General features: G+C 48.1%; 1 protein-coding gene across 5 annotated transcripts in view; it reads left to right on the forward strand.

Moving 5' to 3' along the window:
- Nucleotides 1-15,403, forward strand: part of CYFIP1 (cytoplasmic FMR1 interacting protein 1) — a 112,913-nt gene that overhangs the window by 52,487 nt on the left and 45,023 nt on the right. For 2 of the 5 annotated variants that reach the window (XM_024232941.3, XM_024232942.3), the window contains exons 12-17: nt 1,170-1,292; nt 3,103-3,228; nt 10,550-10,716; nt 11,472-11,619; nt 12,780-12,933; nt 14,515-14,671. In XM_024232941.3, the coding sequence (XP_024088709.1) occupies nt 1,170-1,292; nt 3,103-3,228; nt 10,550-10,716; nt 11,472-11,619; nt 12,780-12,933; nt 14,515-14,671 (875 nt within the window). Of the gene's footprint in view, nt 1-1,169; nt 1,293-3,102; nt 3,229-10,549; nt 10,717-11,471; nt 11,620-12,380; nt 12,934-14,514; nt 14,672-15,403 lie in introns of all 5 variants that reach the window. The other 3 variants (XM_054531957.1, XM_054531958.2, XM_054531960.1) reach the window with 2 other exon arrangements.

The following is a 15,403-nucleotide window of genomic DNA, read 5'->3' on the forward strand; positions in this document are numbered from 1 at the left end:
TCAGAGTATTTTTTTTTGAGATGGAGTTTTGCTCTTGTTGCCCAGGCTGGATGGCATGCGATGGCGGGATCTCGGCTCACTGCAATCTCTGCCTCCTGGGTTCTAGCAATTCTCCTGCCTCAGTCTCCTGAGTAGCTGAGATTACAGGCATGCACCACCACGCCCAGCTACTTTTTTATATTTTTGGTAGAGATGGGGTTTCACTATGTTGGCCAGTCTGATCTCGAACTCCTGACCTCAGGCAATCCACCTGCCCGGGCCTCCCAAAGTACTGGGATTACAGGCATGAGCCATCGCACCGGGCCCCTCACTCAGGATTTTAAGTCACACCATGGTGTTTAGAGCTGCTCAGGGTCCTCTCAGTGGTCATGCTGTGAACTCCATGCAGGTTCCCGCCATTGTTTCATTTTGCTTTTGACTTTTAGGGATTGCATTTCCGATCTCATTTAATTCTGTGTCCTAATTATATAAAATATTTGTGTGGTTCTAATATCACATCTATAAAAAGGTATATTAAAACAAGCCTGCCTTCTCCATGGTGTCCCTTCCTCCCCATAGGTCACGTGTTTAAATTTAGGGAGTGATTATTTGATAGAAGCAAACCCACGTGACTTGTGTGTTGCCCTTCCCCAGCCTAGTGGAAGTGCGCCAAGCCCACGCGTGTTACAGCCCCGCGCCCGGCCTGCGGTCCCCCAGGCGGTGGCGGTGGCAGCGGCCTGTCCCTTGCTCTGTGCTCAGCAGCACGCCCTTGGCCGCCATTTTCCCGGGAGAAGGGTCCAGCACCCACAGCATTTATTTTCTATTTATTTATTTATTATTATTTTTTGAGACGGAGTCTCGCTCTGTCGCCCAGGCTGGAGTGCAGTGGCGCCATCTCGGCTCACTGCAAGCTCCGCCTCCCGGGCTCAAGCCATTCTCCTGCCTCAGCCTCCGAAGTAGCTGGGACTACAGGCGCCCGCCATCACGCCCGGCTAATTTTTTTTTTGTATTTCTCAGTAGAGACGGGGTTTCACCGTTTTAGGATGGTCTGGATCTCCTGACCTCGTAATCCGCCCGCCTTGGCCTCCTGCATTTCTTATTTTGACGCGTGCGACTTCGGGGTGGATTCTCAGGGTGGATCCCGGGGTGGGGGCGCTGGTTTCTCAAGGGCCTGTGCCCGCCTTGTGCAGGTGGTCACGGGCTCGGGCCGCCAGGAGGCCCAGAAGACGGACGCGGAGTACCGCAAGCTCTTCGACCTGGCGCTGCAGGGCCTGCAGCTGCTGTCGCAGTGGAGCGCGCACGTGATGGAAGTGGTAGGCCCCGTCCCCGACCCCAGCCCCCTCCATAGCTGCCTCGGGCACTTTATTCACATTGACTTTTGGTCTTTGGGCTTTTTATCTTTGGCCCTAGAAAGACGAGAACATCTATCAGTAGAAATGTTTCCAAGGTGATTTTAAGTACATTTCATTTATGTGTGTAATAAATGAAGGGCCTCGTTTAAAAAAAAAAAAAACTTGATAGAATTAAATTTGTACCATTGTGATTTTCTTTAAGTCTCTCTTTTTATGAGATGGTCTCATCCTGTCGCTTAGGCTGGAGTGCGGTGGTGCAAACATAAGTCCCTACAGCCTTGACCCCCCCACCCCAAGCGTTCCTTCTACCTCAGCCTCCCAAGTAGCTGGGACCACAGGTGTGCACCACGGCGCCCGGCTACTTTTTTTTTTTTTTTTTTTTTTTTCTGAGACAGAGTTTCGCTCTTGTTGCCCAGGCTGGAGTGCAATGGCGTGATCTCGGCTCCCTGCAACCTCTGCCTCCCGGGTTCAAGCGATTCTCCTGTCTCAGCCTCCTGAGTAACTGGGATTGCAGGCGCCCACCACCCCTTCTGGCTAATTTTTTTGTATTTTTAGTAGAGACGGTATTTCACCATGTTGGCCACACTGGTCTTGAACTCCTGACCTCAGGTGAACTACCCGCCTCAGTCTCCTAAAGTGCTAGGATTACAGGCTTGAGCCACCACGCCTGGCCTAGTTTTTTGTTTTTTGTTTTTTTTTTTTATGCAGACAGAGTCTCACCGTGTGGGCCAGGCTGATCTCATCTCAAACTCTTGGCCTCAAGCCATCTGCCTGCCTGAGCCTTCCAAAGTGCTGGGATTACAGGCGTGAGCCACTGTACCTGGCCAAGTCTCATTTTTTCATTTAAATTTTATTTTGCTTTAAATATTTACTTGTATTGATGCATAATAGGGTTACATAGTTTCAGGATACATGTGATAATTTAATACAGTCATGCAGTTTGCAAAGATCTAATTGGTGTGCTTGGGATGTCCATCGCCATAAATATTTGTCCTTACGCCAGAAAAATTCGAGTTCTTCCCTATCTATTCTGAAATGTACCATAAATAATTTTAATTAATAGTCACCCTAACTGATCTAACACTAGGTCTTATTTCTAATATCAAACTGTACATTTGTACCCATTAATGTCGCTTCATGCCCCGCATTTTTAAGATAACAGTTTCTCTTTGGAGCTCCAGCCATCAATGTCTCAATATCTTTTGTTGAACATTAGTAAATTATTTCTGGTGCCATATAAAGATTTGGATACCTGTAAGTAATGAAAGAGTTTCCCTTTTGTGATTTATTTTGATCACATAAAAATTATCAAATTGGAAGAGTACATGGTCATTTGAAAGGCAAAATCTTTATTTACTTATTTATTATTTTACTTTTTGTAGAGATGAGGCCCCACTATATTGCTCAGGCTGATCTTGAACTCCTGGGCTCAAGTGATCCTCCTACCTCGGCCTCCCAAGTGCTGGGGTCATAGGCATGAGCCACCGTGCCTGGCCCAGAATCCTTTTTAAAATGATATGAAATGCCTAGAGTCTTAGATACTCAGCACTCACTATCCAGGCCATTTTGCCGGGTAGGTTTTTTAAACGAGAGGTTACAGGGCCAGGTCCATCTGTGGAGATGGATGGTATGTGCGCCCTCATGTGTGACTTTCAGAATGCAGCAAAGGTTTGAAGGCTGGCCTGGCTTTGGCCACCATCGTGTGAGTCAGACCAGAAGCCAGGCTTTTTGCATGCAATATGGAACACCTCTGCTCTTTCGGCCACCACAGTATTCCTGGAAGCTTGTGCACCCCACCGACAAGTACTCCAACAAGGACTGCCCCGACAGTGCCGAAGAGTATGAGCGCGCCACGCGCTACAACTACACCAGCGAGGAGAAGTTTGCCCTAGTGGAGGTGAGGATGCTTGGCCGCTCGCTCTTCCTCATGTTGCTCTGGCCTCACACTGTCTTCTCTGTCAAAAACAAAAACATGAACAAAACTGCCTGTTTACTCATTGCTTCTGTGTGGGCACCCCTTTCCATCTGGCAGAGTAGTCAGAGTAGAACGCGTTAGAGAAACAGTGGTTGTCGGTCCTGGGTCTGCACTGAAGCTCCCTGTGTGCGAATCTGGACTCCTGGATCTGCCTCTGGATGGAGAGCAGTGTCGGGTGCAGGGACGGGAGGTGAAAGAGATGTGGCCCCTGCTGAGAGAGAAGAGCTGTCTTGCTCTCCTGTGAGGCAGGCGCTGCACTCCCCTCGTGAGCCTTTCCATGGGCAGCTCTTCATTCCAGCATCAACCGGTATCTTTTCTTTCATTAGCTGTGCTTTTCCTGTGCTGTTTGAGAAATCTTTGCATACTCTCAGGTCATGAAGGTATTCTGCATTGCTTTCTGGATACTTCACTCTGCTTTCACACTGAGATGCGAAATGCACCTGAAGTTCATTTTTGAAACAATTCCGTCCAGCCCTCATGCTGCCACCTTTGTAGCCGGTCACGTGACAACGCATGTGTGGCTGTTTCTGCTCTGCTCTAACCCAGTGTCAGTTGCTGTCTGTATCCCAGCACCACTCTGTAGCTTTGTAGTCATCTACCGTGTCCGGCAAAGCTCGTCTTTCTGTCTTCTAGACTTCCTTGGCTATTCTTCCCCACTGTAGTTTCATATTCATTTTAGAAACAGCTTTTCGCATCCCACAGTGAGGATTTTAATCAGGATATGAACAATCCTATGGATCATGACGGGAGAATTGACAGACGTCTCATACAATTGGCCCTCAGTGTTCTTGGGTTCCACCTCTGTGAACCAACCTTGGGTCAAAAATATTCAGAAAGAAAAAATAACACTACAACAGCTTTAAAAAGTAATAAAAATGTTAAAAAGTACAGTATAATAACTACATAGCATTACATTGTGTTAGGGATTTAGGTAATCTAGAGATGATTTAAAGCATACTAGAGGATGTGCATAGGTTACGTGTAAATACTACACTATTTTATTGAGTTGTTTTTGGGGGATTTTTTTTTTTTTTTTGAGACAGGGTTTTGCTCTGTCTCCCAGACTGGAGTGGAGTGGCATGATCTTAGCTCACTGTTTTGGCCTCAGCCTCCTGGAATCAAGCAATCCTCCCACCTCAGCCTTTCCATTAGCTGAAACTATAGGTGCATGCCACCACACCTGGCTAATTTTTATATTTTTGGTAGAGACGGGGTGTCACCAAGTTGCCCAGGCTCGTCTCAAACTCCTGAGCTCAGGCAATCCACCTGCCTCAGCCTCCCAAAGTGCTGGGATTGCAGGTGTGAGCCACTGCACCCAGCCAAAATTTTCTAATTTTTTGACATAAGATTTTTCATAGTAAATTCTCATCTTATTTTGGTAGAAGCTTTTCTTTTTTCACGTAACCATACAGTTCACCCATTTGAAGTGTAAAATTCAGTGCTTTCAGCACATTCACAGAGTTGTACAATCACAGTCAAATTTAGAACAAAAAGAAATGCCAGCCCATTATCAGTCACCCTTCATTCTTCCCTCCCTCAACCCTATGCAGCTACCACCCTGCTTTCTGACCCTATAGATTTGCCTATTCTGGGCATTTCATATGAGTAGATCATACCATATGTGGCCCTTTGTGACTGGCTTTCACAAAACATAATTTTCACTTAGCATAATTTTCCTTTTTTTTTTATCTTAAGATGGAGCCTTGCTCTGTCACCCAGGCTAGAGGACAGTGGCGCGATCTCAGCTTACTGCAACTTCTTCCTCCCGGGTTCAAGCGATTCTTGTGCCTCAGTCTCCAGAGTAGCTGGGATTACAGGCACCCACCACCACGCCTGGCTAATTTTTGTATTTATAGTAGAGACAAGGTTTCACCCTGTTGGCCAGGCTGGTCTCAAACTCCTGACCTCAGGTGATCTGCCTGCCTTGGCCTCCCAAAGTGCCGGGATTACAGGCGTGAGCTACCGTGCCAGGCCACTTAGCATAATTTTCAAGGTTCACACAGGTATCACTGTTTTGTTCTGTTTATTGCTGAATAATATTGCATTACATGGATATATTACATTGTATTTATCCATCCATCAGATGAGACATTTGGGTTATTTCTACCTTTTCACTATTATGAATAAAGTTGTTGAGAACTTCTTTTTCTTGTTTTTTTTTTTTTTGAGACAAGGTCTCACTCTGTCACCCAGCTGGAGTGCATGGAGTGCAGTGGCAGGATTATGGCTTATTGCAGCCTCAGTCTCCTGGGCTCAGACAATCCTCCCTCCCTAGCCTCCCAAGTAGCTGGGACCACAGGCACATACCACCATGCCCGACTAATTTTTAAATTTTTTGTAGAGATGGGGTCTTACTATGTTGCCTAGTCTGGTCTTGAACTCCTGAGCTCAAGTGATCCTCCTGCTTTGACTTCCCAAAGCACTGGGATTAGAGGTGAGCACCATGCCCAGCCTCTGTGACCTTTCATGTGCGGGTTTTTGTGAAGATGCTGGTTTTCATTTCTTTTGATTGTATAGCTAGAAATGCAATTACTGGATCATAACGGCACATTTAGCTTTTGAGGAACTACCAGATAGTGGCAGCACCATTTCTCCTTCTTACCAGCAGTAAGTGAGGGCTCCAGTTTCCCCACATCCACACCAAACTTGTTATTGTATGTCTTTTTGATTCTAGCCATCCTAGTGGGTGTGAGGTGGTATCTCATTTCATTGCGCTTTTGATTTGCGTTTTTCTAACAACTAAGCATGTTAAACGTCTTCTTATGTGCTTGTTGGCCATTAGTGTGCATTATTTGGAGAAATGTCACTTCAGATCCTTTGCCCATTTTTAATTAGGTTATCGCTTTTATTATTGAGTTGTAAGAGTTCCTTATACATTCTAAATATCAGTTCCTTACAGCCATAGGATTTTCAGTATCTTCTCCCATTCTATGATTGTCCTTTTAGCTTCTTAATGGAGTCTTTTGAGACACAAAGGGTTTTAATTTTGATTATGTTTGATTTATCTGTTTTTCTTTCGTTGCTTATGCTTTTGGCGTCATATCTAAGAAATCATTGTGTAACCTAGGTCATGATGATTTACTCCTGTGTTTCCTTCTAAAAGCCTTTTTTTTTTTTTTTGAGACAGAGTCTTGCTCTGTCACCCAGGCTGGAGTGCAGTGGCATGATCTCGGCTCACTGCAACTTCTGCCTCCCAGGTTCAAACAATTCTCCTGCTTCAGCCTCCCAAGTAGCTGGGATTACAGGCATGCGCCACCATACCCAGCTAACTTTTGCATTTTTAGTAGAGACAGGGTTTCACCGTGTTGGTCAGGCTGGTCCTGAACCCCTCACCTCAGGTGATCTGCCCGCCTTTGCCTCCCAAAGTGGTAGGATTACAGGCATGAGCCGCCACGCCTAGCCTCTTCTAAAAGTTTTATAGTTTTAGCTCCTAACTTAAACCTAATTTAAATATATGATCCATTCTGAGTGGATTTTTATACAGTGTGTGACAAGGTTGTGTCAGGGGCCCTCCAGACCACCCTCCATCCCCCTGACTGGCTGGGAGGACTCACAGGGCTTGGTAGTTGTTGCACTGAAGGTTATGACTCCTTGCAGCCGAAAGACAGAGTCAGATCAGCAAAGGGAAAAGGCACAAGAGTGGAGTCCAGAGAAGACAGGTGTAAACTTCCAGCTGTGCCTGCTAGTGGAATTGCACGGGACATGCTTATTTCTCCCAGCGATGATGTGTGACAGCACACGCAAAGTGTGGCTCACCAGGGCAGATCCCCAGAGCCTTGGGGTCCTGGATTTTTACTGGGGGCCAGTCACGTGGCTGACCTTGGCTACTCAGACTCTAGGTCCTCAAAACACATACAAGAGGTCACTATTAATCATCTTGTTAGCAGAGATTGGTCAGACTGGTACAGCAGTAGGCCCTGGGCCCCAGGCACACAAAAACATACTCTCTAGGCAGGACACTCCCAAGGTTCAGAGCTGGTTCCTGGGATGACCTCAGCCAGTCCTGAAGATGGGCCTTTCTTGGGGATGTGTGGAGTTTCATTCTCCCCAGCCTGCTGAGTTAACCCTTTCCTGCACAAGGGTCCACCTTGATTCTCTCGCATGTGCATATACAGTTGTCAGTACTGTTTGTTGAAAAGATGATCTTTCCCCATCAAATTGTTTTGGTACCCTGTTGAAAATCAATTGTTAAGTTAACTTCTGGACTCTTAATCCTATCCCATTGACCTCTGTCTATCCTATGACAGTATTTTTTCATAATCTCTTAATCTGTCTATAAACTGCTAATGTCCCCTTTTTCATTCTTAATGCTGGTAATTCGTGCTTCTGTCTTTTTTTTTTTTTTTTTTTTGAGACAGAGTCTCGCTGTGTTGCCCAGGCTAGAGTGCAGTGGCACAATCTCAGCTTACTGCAACCTTCACCTCCCGGGTTCAAGTTACTTCTGGCTAATTTTTGTATTTTTAGTAGATACAGGGTTTCACCAATGTTGGCCTGGTTGGTCTTGAACTCCTGACCTCAAGTGATCCACCCTCCTTGACTTCCCAAACTTGTATTACAGGCGTGAGCTACCGTGCCTGGCCTGCTTCTCTTTTTTTTCTTTGTTATTCTTGCTGAGCATTTGTCAGTTTTATTATTTATTTACTGAACAGCTTTGTCTTTGTTGATCACCCTTGATTATACACTTGTTTTCTGTTTCATTAATTGTTGCATGCATTTATTTATTTATTTATTTATTTATTTTTGAGACAGAGTCTCGCTGTGTCACCCAAGCTGGAGTGTAGTGACGCCATCTCAGCTCACTGCAACCTCCACCTCCCAGTTTCAAGCAGTTCTCCTGCCTCAGCCTCCCAAGTAGCTGGGACTACAGGTGTGCACCACCACACCAGGCTAATTTTTGTATTTTTAGTAGAGACGGGGTTTCACCATATTGGTCAGGCTAGTCTCGAACTCCTGACCTCGTGATCCGCCCGCCTCGGCCTCCCAAAATGCTGGGATTACAGGCATGAGCCACTGCGCCCGGGTGCTTTTAGTTATTTTTCTTCTATTTTGGGGGGGTTTATTTTGCTGTTTTCTATAAATTAGTGATGAATGTTTGATAAGTATTATGATTTTTATCCTTTTTAGTTTTCTAATGCATGCATCTAAAGCTCTCAGTTTGCTGTTAACTTGCCTTTTCCTTCTTCCTGTAAGTGTGAATATGTAGGATTGTTATGTTCACTTAAATGGGTTTTTCCTCATTTGGTTTTTTTAAATAGAACTTTTCTTTTTTGTTGATTGGAAAAACAATATAAAATCATCAAACAATTTTCCAAAGTAAGCGTGCTGAAAACACAAGCATGGCATTAGGAAGGCACAGTGCCTGCGGCACCATCACAGAGACGGCGCTGAGCAGCTGAGTGCGTTTTCTTCCAGACTGTTTCCTTTCTAAAATTTTCATTATTTTAATTGCATATAGACCATGAGTCTTACATGAAAACAGTCTATTTGGAAATTCTTTACATTATAGAAGGATGAATTAAAAGCAGACTGTCAACTTTTCCACCTGAAAATTTCATGAAAAAGAAAAGCACCAAAATCATATAAGCCGTGTTTCAAGTACTTGTCAGACACATCTACATTTACCCATGAATCAGGCTGTTTATAAAGCCATAATGAGGAACTCAAAAGGTGTGAATAAAACCAGAAAGTGATAGAGGGAGACTGTGTGAAGTCTTGGGGAAACACATTTGTGTTCTTGCTAAGCAAACTTCAAACCAACAGATTTAATAAGAGTAGCAAGATGCTTAGCCAAGCATGGTGGTGCATGCTTGTAGAACTAGTTACCCAGGAGGCAAAGGCAGGAGGATCGATTGAGCCTGGGAGTTCAAGGCTGCAGTGAGCTATGATCATGCCACTGCACTCCAGTCTGGGCAACAGAGTGAGACCCTGTATCAAAAAAAAAAAAAAAAAGAGCTGCCTTAATTTTGAATCTGTCAAATACTTAATTTCAAAAGGTTTTTTTTTTGTTTTTTGTTTTTTTATTACTGTGGACTGAAGACCATTTTCAGATGTTGAAGTAGGGTTTTTGTTTTGTTTTGAGACAGGGTCTCGCTCTGTCACCCAGGCTGGAGAGCAGTGGCATAGTCATGGCTCACTGCAGCCTTGAACTCCTAGGCTCAAGTGATCCTCCTGGCTTAGCCTCCTGAGTAGCTGGGACTATAGGCTCATGCCACCACACCTGGCTAATTTTTAAATTTTTTGTAGAGATGGGGTCTGGCCATTTTGTTCAGGCTGAACTTGGACTCTGGTCTCAAGTGATTCTCCCGCCTCAGCCTCCCAAAGTGCCAGGATTATAGGTGTGAACCACCGTGCCTGGCCAAAGAAGGGTTGTTAAGATTTTCCCAAATGTATTAGTCTTAGCTACAGCATTCTAGTTAAAAAATAAAAAGAAGTGAATTATGTTTCACTGGTGCTATTAAATGTTCCGCTTTGGTGTCTTATATGTCAGACGTCCACACGGCAGGGTGGACTTGGGGTAAGTGTGTCTTGCTCTGCCTCACTTGCTGCTTTCGGAGAGGTTTCTAGGTCTCACATAGCTATCGTGAAGTTGGCTGTAGAAATATTTATAAACTGCAAAAGCAGTAAGAAAGCTCAGGCAATTGTAAAGGTCATGCTTGGTTTGTGCCCTTCAATTGTTTATTCAGAAAGTAATAAAGCACACTGTCATGACAAAATTACTGGCTGGAAACAGGGAAATAATGAGCCCTGGCACCATTTTTCTGTCCCAGGAATTCCTTTGGAAGCTCTTTGTCATGTAATTATGTTCCATCAGAGTCTTCCAGGCTTTTTCTGTGAATGGTAATTTAGTGCGCCTTTGTTGTGAACAATATGGGATTTGGACTACAACCTCTTGTAACTTCTTTTTCTAGTAATATCATGCCTGCTTTCCTGAGTCTTTTTCTTCTTTCCCATTTGAATTCCATCACAGGAGGGTGTGCTGGGGTGGATGCGTGTGTGTTTCAAGTTAGATGCATCCCTGTCCTCCAGGTGCTCATGGTCTGATGGGGAGTCAGATGCGGGCACAGTTCCATTGACTGCGGCTTTGGAGAAGACGTTTTGGGGCAGGGCAGCTGCAGGGCACGAACGCGGGAGGGTGTAAGAGAGGTGCCGTGGGCGAGGAGGAGCAGCCCCCGGCATGTGCGAGGCAGAGGAGGCTTGGTGCCGCCCCTAAGAAGGGCCGTCCCTGTTGCCGTGTCCCCCGCAGGTGATCGCCATGATCAAAGGCCTGCAGGTGCTGATGGGCAGGATGGAGAGCGTGTTCAACCACGCCATTCGGCACACCGTCTATGCCGCACTGCAGGACTTCTCCCAGGTGACCCTCAGGGAGCCGCTGCGGCAGGCCATCAAGAAGAAGAAGAACGTCATCCAGAGGTCAGCCTTCCCCATGCCCTGTGCCCGCTGTGCCCACATGTTCTCGGATGAACTTGGATTCAAACAACAGGAGCATTAAATTCTCAAAAATGATTTCAATATATTTATCTTCAACCTTCAGATGCCCTCTTGGTGAATTACCTCTAAAAGTAATGCATGGGTCCAATTATTAATCCAAACAATGGACAGTAAGTCAGCTGCCGAGTGTCTAGGGAGTCTGAGGACCCCGGGACAAGGTGCATTTATCCCAGGCTTGCAGTGCCTGTGGTTCATGCATGGTGCCCATGGGGGCCTCTGCATGGTGGAGCCCTGTTGGTGATGAGGCTGTGTTCCAAACCCGTCGAGAGACATGTCCAGGCTCTGGTCATGTGGGTGACTTCACGTCCCTGTTGGTTATTGGGGACAGCCAGCTTCAGGCAGGTGGGGCCCAGCTCTGCTCCGGGCGGAGGCTGTGTTCTGCCGTCTCCCTGCCCACAGCATGACTCAGAGCCACCTCACTGCTGCCCTGGGCTAACAGATGCGAACTGGAGCTCAGGGCAGTCTTCTGGGAGTAGTAACACTCTCCAGAAGGCAGGCTCCTTTTAAACTTTCCTGTTGAGCTGGTCCATTACCACATCCCTCCACGGCCCCCAGAGGAATTTGTATTTTCATGGGGGCTGTTCTGAGAGCCCGGTAGCTGGGCGAGGAGATGGTGTGATTGTGAGGCTGGAGGTCTCGGCCTCTGGGCCTTGCTGGTCACTTGGTGGGGTGTTCAGTGTCCTGCAGGCTATCAGGAAGACCGTGTGTGACTGGGAGACGGGGCACGAGCCCTTCAATGACCCAGCCTTGCGGGGCGAGAAGGACCCCAAGAGCGGCTTCGACATAAAAGTGCCACGCCGCGCCGTGGGACCCTCCAGCACTCAGGTTCTCGTCCCTTGAGCCCCGCCTGCACCCTCTCCCTGGGGGGGACCCACCCTGAGCTGCGAGCGGGTGGGGCTGGTGAGGCCCGGGTTAAATGAAGTCCCCGCTGCCTGCTCAGGCAGAGAAAGCGGTGCCTGTGGTTTCTGCTGCTCCTCTGTTTCCCGCCCAAGTGAGTTGGGAGCGTGAGCGAGTCGTGCCTTGATTGTCAGATGTGTCATGTGCACTAAGAAGGAGTCTGACTCCATTTCAACTCCCATCCCAAAAATGTGGGCACAAGTCCACGTGTCCTGTATTCATTCTGTGTTTCTTGATGGGTGTTTGAATGTCTGTATAATTTTTACCTTGGGTTTGCAAATGACCGTAGATGGGGTGTGGGAAACTGTGAGGTGCTGCTTGCGTGTGTCATGGTCCTAAGCTGCCCACTGTCCTCTCTCCTGGTGTGTTCAGGCCTCCCTGAGGTGCTTCTCACGACTTTCACACCCGGTTTAATCCACACCTCTGCGTCTGTCCTCCGTCCTGGGGCTGGTCTTCTCCCTCATCTCTGCTGGAGGCTTTTAATCTCTTCTGCCACTGTTCTGGAAAGTCACCAGCAATGCATGCTGCTGGCTCTGCAGGAGGGTCAGGGGGACGGCCCTCGGCCTGTGTGTGGTGCCGGCCACCCTCCCCGCCTCCCTCTGCGTGCGTCCCGTGTCCCTGCCTGGGGTGTGTGTGTTGAGTGACTAACGTCTCTCTCCTGCCTCTCCCTCCTGTCTGTCCATGTCTAGCTCTACCTGGTGCGCACCATGGCCGAGTCCTTGGGCTCTGCCGAGCTGCTCAGGCAGCTCAAGTCTCTGGGCATGGAGAGGCTCTTGCATGCGGTTAACACGTTTCTGAGGCAGTCGTGCACCTACCTACCCCTTTTAACCTTTGGTGGTAAGACATCATTTGTTTCTCTTGATGTTTATGGCACGGAGGCGAACTGCTCCGCTACAAGTTGTTCTTTCCCTGAAGCAGCAGCAACATGGCCGCATAGACAGGCACCTGGACCCCTCGGGGAGCTGGTGCGGGGCCCTCCTGGCCAGGGCGTAGCGGAGCAGTCCTTCTCTCATGGGCTTTTTGAGTTTGGCATAACTAATGTACCATGTATATTTTCTCCCCGACAAATGTTTCCTTGGATAATCCAGCTTTACATGGTGAGAACCATGCTAGAGTCCCTCATTGCAGACAAAAGTGGTTCCAAGAAAACCTTGAGAAGTAGCCTTGAGGGGCCCACCATATTGGACATAGAAAAATTTCATCGAGAGTCATTCTTCTACACTCACTTGATAAATTTCAGTGGTAAGAGATACTGCTGAGCAGCATCTGGCCTGGCATGTGCTAACACCACTAACACCGTCTAGAATGCTTCCGCCTGCCTGACCACCCCTGCCCCGTCCCTTGGTGCACCCAGACGGTGACTCGTCCTGCCCTCTGTGGCGGTGGCTGTACGTCCCTGGCCTGAGCTCGCTCCACAGGGCGTGGCCCCTACAAGGGTATAAGCTGAGGAGCTCGGGCCGGCCCTGCGACATGAACAGAAAATCTTTTCAACCCATGCGGGGTCGGAAACAGGCGAATGTAATCTGGTGCCTGAGTTGAGACATAGGCATTGTTAAATACCAGAAATGGCCCCTGCAGACCATGACGTGGGGGGAAGATAGCGGGTGCCCTGTGCCAGGCAAGCCTATCCTGGGTGACGCCCGGCCACCTTGACCTGCCACCGGTGGGTGCGCTCTCTGCCCTCCGTGTGTCTGCCCCGTGTTCTCATCGAGTCGTCCGTGTCCACCTCTTGCTCAGAACAGGATCCCTGCTGTCTTGGCTGGGGTGCTGCAGGTATTGGAGGAAATAGTACCACTTTTGCTGTTAACTCCATGGAAGGATGGAGTTCGAGTGTGGGCTCTTTTAATCTGTCTCATTTTTGCGTTAGCCAGACCTCCCTGAGTGTGCCTCTAATGCTGCGGCCTGGACATTGGTTTTTATTCTAAGTGAAAGTAAAGAAGTCTTGTTTTTTTGTTTTGTTTTTTTGTTGAGTTGAAGTCTTGCTCTGTCACCCAGGCTAGAGTACAGTGGGGTGATCTCAGCTCATTGCAAGCTCCGCTTCCCCGGTTCAAGAGATTCTCCTCCCTCAGCCTCCCTAGTAGCTGGGATTACAGGCGCTCACCACTGCACCTGGCTAATTTTTGTATTTTTAGTAGAGATGGGGTTTTACCATGTTGGCCAGGCTGGTCTCAAACTCCTGACCTTGTGATCCACCCTCCTTGGCCTCCCAAAGTGCTAGGCGTGAGCCACTGCGCCCAGCCAGAAGTCCTGTTTTTATGTCTCCTTTTGAAAAGAACATTTTTAGGTAAAACACAGTGGCTCATACCTGTTAATCCTAACATTTTGGGAAGCCAAGGCAGGAGAATCACTTGAAGCCGGGAGTTTGGGACCAGCCTGGGCAACATGGCGAGACCCCCATCTCTATAAAAAATACAAAATCAGTTGGTGGCACGTGCCTGTGTTCTCAGCTACTTGAGAGGCTGAGGCAGGAGGATAGCTTGAGCCCAGCAGTTGAAGGATGCAGTGAGCTATGATCGTGCCACTGCCCTCCAGCCTGGGTGACAGAGTGAGAGAGACTCTGTCTCAAAAAAAAAAAAGACACTTTCCCCTTGGATCCCACTGAAGGGCTCACAGGGTTGATGAGGTGACTTTACCTGCAGCCATGCCTAGCTGGTCCTGTCCCTAGCGCAAGGCCCCGGTGACCCCTCCCCACTCATGTCCATGCTGCATGGCTTGGGGCTGAGCGAGGAGGAGCAGGCACCCGGCACACGGCCCTTGTGTCATCTCTGCTAAAGGGTGTTTTTGCTTGCGGGAGGTAACGTGGTGTTGTTTGAACCCTCCCAGAAACGCTGCAGCAGTGCTGCGACCTGTCGCAGCTGTGGTTCCGAGAGTTCTTCCTGGAGCTGACCATGGGCAGGAGGATCCAGTTCCCCATTGAGATGTCCATGCCCTGGATCCTGACGGACCACATCCTGGAGACGAAGGAGGCGTCCATGATGGAGTGCGTGTCCTGTGGGCCTGTCTCCAGCCTTTGCGTGTGGTGACCAGGGGTCCTCAGAGGAGGTGGCGGAGAGGCCGGGACTGTTTTTAGTATTGTATTTGAAATCATGTTTCTGGGCCTGGGCAAAATAGCAAGACCCCAGTCTCTACAAAAATGAGAAAACAGCCTGGTGTGGTGGCTGATGCAGGAGGATTGCTTTACCACAGAAGTTTGTGGCTGCATCGAGCTATGGATTGCACCACTGCATGCCAGCCTGGCCACGTAGCAAGACCCTGTCTCCAAAAAAAAAAAAAAAAAAAGAAATCATGTTTCCTGGGGTAAAGCTTTAAAGGTTGATACAAGTAACTAACCAGTTTCTTGGTGTCAGACTGGAATTGAGAGCTCAGGCACTAGAACCAGTCACGTTCCTACTTTGCATGGGTGCTGGCTGGGGCCCGGGGACTCAGCCTGGACCAGGGAGATGGATGAACCTGGACCTTCCCCAGGCCTTCCTAGTGCAGGCCCTGTGAGGTGGCCATGCCCGGGAGCTGCCTTGCAGGAGCCCTGTGGCCTGGCCTTTTGTGTGACGCAGCCTCTGACCCAGATGAAGTGGGGAAAGGAAGTATTGATTGAACAGCTTTGTTTTGGGGATCAGGACTGTGGAGCTAGATGGAAGGGTCAGTCTTTCAAAATACGAAGTTCGTGGAAGGGAAAGTGTTTGGAAAAGGGTGTGTCTCATGGTGAGCGACTGGG

The sequence above is a fragment of the Pongo abelii genome, chromosome 16 (assembly GCF_028885655.2).
Source record: "Pongo abelii isolate AG06213 chromosome 16, NHGRI_mPonAbe1-v2.0_pri, whole genome shotgun sequence".
NCBI classification, from domain to species: Eukaryota; Metazoa; Chordata; class Mammalia; order Primates; family Hominidae; genus Pongo; species Pongo abelii.